Genomic DNA, 8,678 nt, shown 5'->3' with positions numbered 1-8,678 from the left:
ATCCAGAGCTGGGGACGCCTGGGTGGCTCAGAGGTTGAGCGTCTGCCTTGGGCTCAGGCCGTGATCCCGGGATCCTGAGACACAGAGGCAGAAGCAGGCTCCCCACAGGGACCCCCCTGCAGGATCCCCGGACCTAGATCACACCCTGAGCCAAAGGCAGATGCTCAACCGCTGAGCCACCCAGGCGTCCCAATAAATAAAATCTTTTTAAAAATTCTTTTAAAATCCAGAGCTGACATCCAAAGTCTGAGACCTAACAGCTGCCCCTGGTTCCTGGTAACCTCCACCCATGGGGTCCTCCCCCGACACAGACACAGGTGGCTCCCCACTGGCCTTTCTGGAAGGAAGACCAGCAGAGGCTCTGGCAGAGGGGGTTTGCTCAGGGACGCCTACACAGACACACATCTGAAGTGGTTTTGAAGAGACCCGAGCAGCCCAAGAGCTTCCTGAGGCCGCTCTGGAAGAGCAGACAGTTCTGCAGCCAGCTGACCTGCACGCTGTTTGCTGCAGCACCTGGCCGAGGAGTTGGAGGAAGGGCCCTCCTGGGGTCTGGTGGCGGCTGCCAGCCATCAGGGACCTCTCCCCTCAGGCTCAGAGCCCCAACGAGCCAGTGCCCTCCCCTGCCACAGCTGCTGGAGCTCTCTCCCCGCCCCTGGCCCAGCTTCCCCCCACCCCTGTAGCACTGGCCCCTCCCCTAAAGGAAGTAGGAGGGGGGGCTGTTGTAAGAGGAACTAGGCCTGGGAGTCTGGTGCAGGAGCAGGAGCAGGAGCAGGGCCATGCCCGAGCCACCCCCCAGAACAGCCTGAGCCTATATCCCTGCCACCACGACCCATCCGGGCGCTCCCCCAGGGGCCTGACACAACCACCATGGTAAGTCCTTCAAGGGCAGGCAGGGGAGAGGGGGGCACCAGCCAGGTGGAGATGCCCTGGACACCACCATCAGAAGGTGGGGGGCCGTGGGGAGGGGCACAGTGGACACTTTGGGGGGGGTTCCCTCGCTGCAGCACAGGTGCCGCCAGCATCCTTCACCAGGGACCAAGCTCACACAGGGTGGTGCCGGGATGCCAGGACGGTGATGGGGGATCAAGGATGGAGCCGTTACTGGGAGGCAGAGGGTGGCCTTGCAGGATCACACAGTATCCACAGGGACAAGGACAGACCCCTTCCCCGGGGCTTGGGGAATGGGTTTCCAGCCCAGCTGGGTCCCTCACCTTCCCGTGTGGCCTTGGGCAAGTCACTTCCCCTCTCTGGGCCTCAGTTCCCACATATGTCATATTTGGAAGTCAGCTGAGCCGTAGAAGGCATTCAGGGAAACTCTCAGGACTTCAGAGGGTCCGTGGGTTCCGCCACTCCGAGTCCACAGCTGGGAGCAGAAGCGTGTCAAATGGGCGATGGGCTGTAGGGGTGTGCCTGCGTGAGTGACGGGGTGGTCCGGTTTCAGCGCTCACAGAAGCAGGAGACAGTGAGACCCAGCACGTCCACGCCACCACACGGACCCTTCCGACCAAGTACGGCAGGGGATACACCCCAGCCAGAGGTGTCAGCACCTGCTGAGGTTGAGATTGATGATGGCCACGGTGACAGGGTTCAGGAGACTGTCACTGTCATGGGCTAGACGCAGCAACAGCACAACACACGCGTCAAGAGAGAGCCCCCGGGCTGGCTAGAAAACTTGCCCCCACGGCTCCAGGCATCTGCAAGCCACTTCAGCTTTCATTTTTTGTCATTCTGTCAATGAGAGCATGTGGCTGGGACAGTCCCATTGCCAGCGGTGACAACTGCAGTGTTCCAGGCAGTTGCAGCAGGCAGCTGACCGAGGTGGCGACACGGTGGTAGACCAAGCAGCAGGCATTGGTTTTAGCCTGAGAGACAACCTCTCCTTATTCCAGAAAGCCGATGCTAACCTGGGCAACTCACCCACCAAACCATCAGCTAGCGCTCTGGGCTTGGGATGGAAATTCTTCGAAGAAGGAGCCAAGCCAGGAGGGCCCAGGAGCTCAGATGGGCAGACTTTGATCAAAAGAACACAGGAAATGATCTGTTACTTGAGAGAAAAGCCACCCACCCCTCCCAAGGAAGCCATGTGAAATGCTTAGTCAATGGTTTGCTTGGCCCAAGGGGTGTGGGAGGGGAGACTCCCCCAGGGGGACCACAGGAGAGGGAAAAAAGAGCAGACCCCATCCACAAGGCTAACACGAGGGGTGCTGATGGCCTCCTGGAGGGATGATGACAAGTGTCAGGAAGAGGGTGGAAAGATTCAATGAAACAACATTCACCAAGTGCTTTACGGGGCACCTGCCATGCGCTCCGCACAGTAACCATCGCTGTGGGTGCTGCTCATTCATTGCTGGAGCCAGTGGTGCCGGTGGGTGGAGGTGACTCATTCCCAGTCGCTGTCGGACCATGATTGTTGGGTTGTTGGTGCCACTGGTGGTGCTGGTGGTCCCCGCTGTCCATTGTCATGAGTTGGTGGTGACTGTGAGCCTCGTGGGGGTGTTGGTGGTGGAAGCAGCTAGTTGGATGTTTGTGGCGGGTGGCGGGTGGCGGGTGGTCGTCAGGGCTGGTCGGTGGAATGATGGCAGTTGATGATCACTGTCATTGTTTTTTAAGATTTTGTTTATTTATTCATGAAAGACACACAGAGAGAGGCAGAGACACAGGCAGAGGGAGAAGCAGGCTCCCCACAGGGAGCCCAATGTGGGACTCGATCCCGGGACCCTGGGGTCACACCCTGGGCCGAAAGCAGACGCCCAATCGCTGAGCCACCCAGATGCCCCAATGGTCACTGTCATTTAGAGCTGGGTGGTGATGGTGGCATTCTTTGGCCGTTGCTCATCCATGGTTGGTTGTCGGGGACAGTCTCTCGGGCTGCGTTGGTGTTGCCATGGCTGCCGCCCCCACCGTAGTTGATCAGGTGTGACTGTTGATGGCGAGGGCGGCTGTCGCGACCGTGGGTGATGCTGGGGAAATTGGTGGCAGACCTCGTCATATTTTCTGTTTGATGCTGACTGCTGGTGCCGGGACTGAGGCTATCAGCAGTTTTTGTGTGACTCTGACCATAAGCCGGGTGAAGGCAGCAGCCGGTTGTCCCCAGCTGGTGATGGTGGTGGAGCGAGGGAAATAGGGATCGTAAAGTACAGACATCAGGCCGGGAGACCAGTGATGTGGCTGCTTGGTCCACAGGTGCCAGCCGTGGGGAGGGACAGAGAAGGCCTGGGGCCAAAAGAGTTAGGACAGAGGACTCTAGAAGGACCAAGGTCCCCACCTGTCCCCTCCAGTTAGGCCGAAAGGAAACTGAGAGCGCTCCCCACCCCGAAGGAGGGGGACCTCAAGAACCTTTGAAGGTGAGAATGCCTTTGCACAGGCAGGCACGCAGGGTGTGGCCCCAAAACCCCACTGAGTTGGGGGAGGACAGGACCGGGGACACACCAGGGACCCGGGGCGGGGGCAGGGGCTGGGGGCCGCCCAGCAGCTGCTGCCTCAGTAGCTTCACATCTCCTTGCTGGCTGGCGACCACAGCTCGAAGGACCCCAACGAGGAAGGAAGTGGCTGTTTCGTTGTTCCCTCCAGTCTGAGGCTCTTCTCATCAGCACCCAGGAGAGCAGTTGGGGCAAATTGCAAAAGCCCCCTCATCCAGCCCTCCCTCCCGGCCTCGCGGCCTGCGCCCGCCCGTGGGACCCGCAGCTGGAGGCGGCGGCGGCCGCTCGGTGAGCGCAGCTGGTGCTCCCACCTCCCCAGCCTGACCTCATTGAATCCACCCCGTGAGGTCTATGGCGCTCGGTGTTCCCATTTGCCAGACGAGGAAATAGCCATCACTGTTTCCAGATGAGGAAATACCCTTCCCTCCCAGGGGGGGCCAGGTGAGCTGCTGTACCACCCAAAAGTGGCAGAGTCACTTTTTCCAGGAGTCAGTGACTCCTGAAGTCACCTTGACCTGCCACCTCCTGCTCCTCCCTACAAGATGAGGGGCTGTGGGGGACTTGGGGGTGCTGACCCCCATGCCCCAGGCTGCCCATCCCTCCAGCCTCATTTGGACGTGGGATTTCCACTCCAGAGAAACTGGAAGCCCCGCTCCCCATGCCCTCTGCCTTAGACTGGGGGGGGGGGTGTCTCTGAAGGAGTCAAACTTAGAAGCTCCCGCCCATCCCACCCCAGCCCTGACTCTTTCACAAGAGCCCCATCAGGTTGAGTCATACTTGACTTGTGGTCAACTGTGACCACAACATCTTCATTGCACCCACCCCCCACCCCCAAGGAAGAGACTTAGAAACTCCATTTCAACTTGATCTATGGGGACTTGGGAGTCAGAGAGAGGTGGGTACTCATGACACAGAGCCGGAGGCAGCCTCATCCCGACTGTACTTCGTTCATTCCTTCGCTCTCTCAACAAGCTTCTATCCACCAGCTCCTACATCCTCCATCACAGGCTGTTCACTTCCACTAAATGCTCTTGGGGTCACCAGCTGCCTTTTCCTGGGGCATCCAGCACACCCCTCCTCTGCACCGGCTCACAGAACCGAGGGAGGGAATTATTATGGAATCCATTTTACAGATGGGAAAACGGAGGCTTGGAGAAGTCAAGTGGCCTCCCCGGGGTCACATAGTCAGTTAACTGTCAAGCCAGGCCTCACACCCAACCGGTCCCAAGCCAAAACTCTTGACTGTCTTTCCACGCACTGTACTCACTTGAGCAAAACCTCTCCCTCTACTGCAAACAACCCATGGTTTTTGGCCTCACAGGGGGCTAGGAGTGGATCTAGAGGTTCCAATGCCCAGGGGCAGGACATGGAGAGAGAGAATGGCTCAGGCTGCAAGAGACAGAAGGCCACTCAGCTGGCTGGGGAGAAGGAAGAGACAGGAAGAGGAACCGAGTCCTTGGGGCCAAGAGACCAGCCAGACACAGCCAGCATCAGGGCCTCTGACCTCACAGAAAGGAAGTGGCCTTGAGCTTCGGCCGAGCTTGAGGGGCCCAGGAGCGTAGAGACCAAGTCGACCCACTGGGAAAACTCTGGACAGATCCAGTCTTGTCCCTGCCCCATCTTCCTCTGCTCTGAACCCAAGCCCAGCCACCTCTGACCCGGACCAGGCGGAGGGCGACAGATCCTGTCTCCCAGATCCTCCTTTCGTGCTGTGTGACCTTGGGGAAGACAGCTAACTTCTCTGTGCTACAGTTTTCTCTTCCACAAAGTGGACCTAGTCATAGTACTGATCTCAGTATGTTTGGTAAGGTCATTCTCGGAAGCAGCCTAGACCGCAGTGTGGCACAGGGTAAGTGCCAGTGGGGTGCTAACTATTGTTATGATTGCAGTTGGTTACCATAGCTAACACCTGAGGCCCCTCCCCTCAGAGGTCTTCAGCCGAGGATCCACTTCCTGTCACCCCCATAAGCCTCCCTGTCCCCCCACCCACCCACTTCCCCACAGACCTTTGGCTCAGAGCAAGAGCAGAGCCTCCCCCTGCCCCGCCACCACCTACAACACCAGTCCGTGAATGATACCCCTTTGCTCCCAGATTTCATCCTCTCTTCTCCCCAGCACACTCTGGTCTCCCCATCCTGAACACAGGAAGCCTGCTCCCTGACCCCTCGTCTCCCCACAGCATCTTTCCCTCTTCCCCTTCTCAGCCAGGTGGTCTGAAAGCCATCCTCACTCCCCATCTGTCTACACCTCCTGATCTCCCAATCTGACTTCTTTTTTTTCTTTTTTTTTTTAAAGATTTTATTTTATTTATTCATAGAGACAGACAGAGAGAGAGAGAGAGAGAGAGAGAGAGAGAGAGAGGCAGAGACACAGGCAGAGGGAGAAGCAGGCACCACACAGAGAGCCTGACGTGGGACTCGATCCTGGGTCTCCAGGATCACGCCCCCGGCTGCAGGCGGCGCTAAACCGCTGCGCCACTGGGGCTGCCCCCAATCTGACTTCTGAATGAGGTCGCCAGTGCCTTCCACGGGGGCCCCTCTGAGCCTCCGGGGAGCTGGACACACTTCGGTAGCTCAGGGGACCGACCCACGGCTCCTTGCTTCTCCCAACCCGGTCTTGTCATCTCCAGGTTTCACGGTCCCACCTGCCTCCAACCTCCCAGCTGACTCTCTGCTCAGCCTCTACCACAGGCGTCCTCTCCAACCCCTGCACGATGTGGCTCCCACAGCTTTGTCCCCCCACCATCCTCCCCCACCCGCACCCCAGGGGTTCTTCGCACCCAGCACCCCCTTCCTATAACAGACCCCTTGGCCGGCCCCTTGAATCCCCAAATTGCAATTCACAGACAGTGAAACAACGCATAGCCTCCCAAAATAATTTCAAGATTCAAAAATAATTCATGTGGCCTCCTGTGATACGGAGGAGAAAGCCACTTGGAATAAAATATGCACAGAAAGATGAAAGTGCTCCGGCCAGTGGCCCACAAACTCCCCCCGGAGCCCCCAGGTGTTCACACCGGGACAGGTGTACCTCTCGCTGACAGCGTGAGCAGCGTGGGCTTCTGAAATGCTGATCAAATCTTGGTGAAATCTGAATAAAACCAGCATCTCCCTTGATACAGGGTAGCCTGGAACATGTGGTGGGAGTCGGCCTTGCAAAGCAAACATCGATTTTTCTGTGTGGACAAAAAACAGAAGTTGATTCTAGGTTCCAATGATTACAAACACTTTTGTCACTTAAACGAGCATCTGCTGGGGTGGAGGGGGCACTGCGGTCAGGATGATGATTTGGCACCCACAGCCCACTTAAAATGCCAGCCTCCTCCAAAATGCTCCCACAATTCCTTTTTTTCTTTTAAGATTTTATTTATTTATTCATGAGAGACACACACAGAGAGAGAGAGAGAGAGGCAGAGACACAGGCAGAGGGAGAAGCAGGCTCCATGCAGGGAGCATGACACAGGACTCGATCCCAGGTCCCCAGGATCATGCCCTGGGCCGAAGGCAGTGCTAAACCGCTGAGCCACCCAGGCTGCCCTGCTCCCACAATTCTTAAAGTGTCCCCAGGAGCAGTACAGACCCGGCTGAGAACTCTCCAAGCTGCTGACAATCGAGCCTGAGTTCCCTTGCTCGGCATTCAAGGCCCTTCGGGACCTGGCCCCTGGCTGACCTCCCCTCCATTCTTTTGCCCGCTCTCCCACTCTCCCACTGGTTCATTCAAACGAGCTCTGAGACCACGTGCCGCCGGGCATCGCCCGAACCCCCCCATCCCCGGGGCTTGCACAGCAGAAGGCGCAGCCCGCGTGCACGATGTCCAGGATGTGCGCAGGGCCACAGTGAGGAGGCCCCGGGGGCTGCGGGGATCCAGCTGGCCTGGGGCGGGGAGGGCTTCTCACAGGAGGTGACACCTGAGCCGAATGCGAAGGCCGGACTGGCACGGCCCAGGCAGGAAGGGTGTTCTGAGCGGAGATCTGAGCATCAGCAAAGCTCGGAGGTGCCCAGGGTAGGGACTGAGAAGTTTTCCCTGCGGTGGTGGGTGGGGGATGCGGGGGGTCCCACCACACGGTAGGTGCCTCAGAATATTTTATGGATGGGAGAGTGACGGGACCCCACAGACAGCTTCTCAGCCCCAGAGTGAGGAGACCCTACGAAAAACTCTGACTTGCTCAGGCCGGAAGCAGCAGGGGTTCGAGCCCTTGCCCCCCGCATATGCTCCCTCCTCTGCTCTCGGCTCCTGCTTTGGCACCTTTGCTGGGGAGGGTCCACAGTGCCTGGGGCACCTTTCCTCGCAGCTCCTGGCCAAAGTCCAGCCCATACACACCCGTGGGGCCCGGGCTGCTTGTGGGTGTACACGCAAGAGCCCGGCCTTTGCTGTCAGACGGATCCAGACTCGAATCCCACACCCTTGGAAACAATTTAGCTGTGTCCGTAGTCAAGTGTCAAACACCTCTCGAGCCTCAGTTTCCGTCCCTAGACCCCGCCCCCCGCCCCGAGCTGCTGTGAGGACTTCACCCCGGCCCCCCGCCCCGCATCAAGCACGTCCTAGGGGCTGGGTGCCCTGGGCCCATCCTCACAACTCCCTGGGCCAGAGAGGAGCACCCGCCCCTCACCCTGGTTTGGATTTTGCACCCCCAGAGCAGTTACTCCATCGCGTGAACCCTGGGAAGTGAGGCTGCTTCTCCCATTTTACAGACGAGGCCACTGAGGCTCAGAGCAGCGTCGTATCATCTGGATTAGAACCCAGATCTACCCCCACACCAAAACCTGTGAACAATCCTCAGTGGCCCTGCCCCGGCTGTCAGGGTGTCCAGAATCTGAACGTGCACCTCCCCTGCTCAGGAATCCTCCAGGGTCCCCAAGAGAGACTGGCCTCTCCCCCACTTCTGCCCTACACTGCCCCTCCTGCTTCACCCCTGCCCGCATCCTCTCTGCCAGGCCCACCGTCTCCCTTCCCTGCAATCTATGTGACAAACACTGGTCATCCTTGAAGACTCGACTTTGATTCCCAGCATCCTTCGCTCTAAGGGTTTTCCTCTGAAGCTGGGGCTGCTTTCTTTGCCCTAGCTCCTCGTTCATCCTTCAGGTCATCCCTTCTAGAGCTGAGAAAGCGCTGAGAGCCAGGCCCCGCCCTCCAAGAGCTCCTGGTTGAGAATGAGGGGCTTCCCCGAGGGGGGACATCCTGTCCAGGCATGAGCACGCCTGCGAGGGCAGCTCCAGGCCGCTGACACCCACCTGTCTGCCGGACTCCTCCACGGCAGGG

The 8,678-nt window shown here is 58.6% G+C and overlaps 1 protein-coding gene across 1 annotated transcript in view; it reads left to right on the top strand.

Moving 5' to 3' along the window:
* Window positions 1-757: 757 nt before the first annotated feature.
* MYO1F (myosin IF) overlaps window positions 758-8,678 on the top strand; it is a 35,603-nt gene continuing 27,682 nt past the window's right edge. Inside the window, exon 1 of the mRNA XM_055344942.1 lies at window positions 758-870. Coding sequence (XP_055200917.1) covers window positions 868-870 — 3 coding nt within the window. The 5' untranslated portion in view covers window positions 758-867. The remainder of the gene's footprint in view (window positions 871-8,678) is intronic.

This window comes from Nyctereutes procyonoides, unplaced genomic scaffold (assembly GCF_905146905.1).
Source record: "Nyctereutes procyonoides isolate TBG_1078 unplaced genomic scaffold, NYPRO_anot_genome, whole genome shotgun sequence".
NCBI lineage: Eukaryota > Metazoa > Chordata > Mammalia > Carnivora > Canidae > Nyctereutes > Nyctereutes procyonoides.
This window is presented reverse-complemented; position numbering and strand designations above follow the sequence as displayed.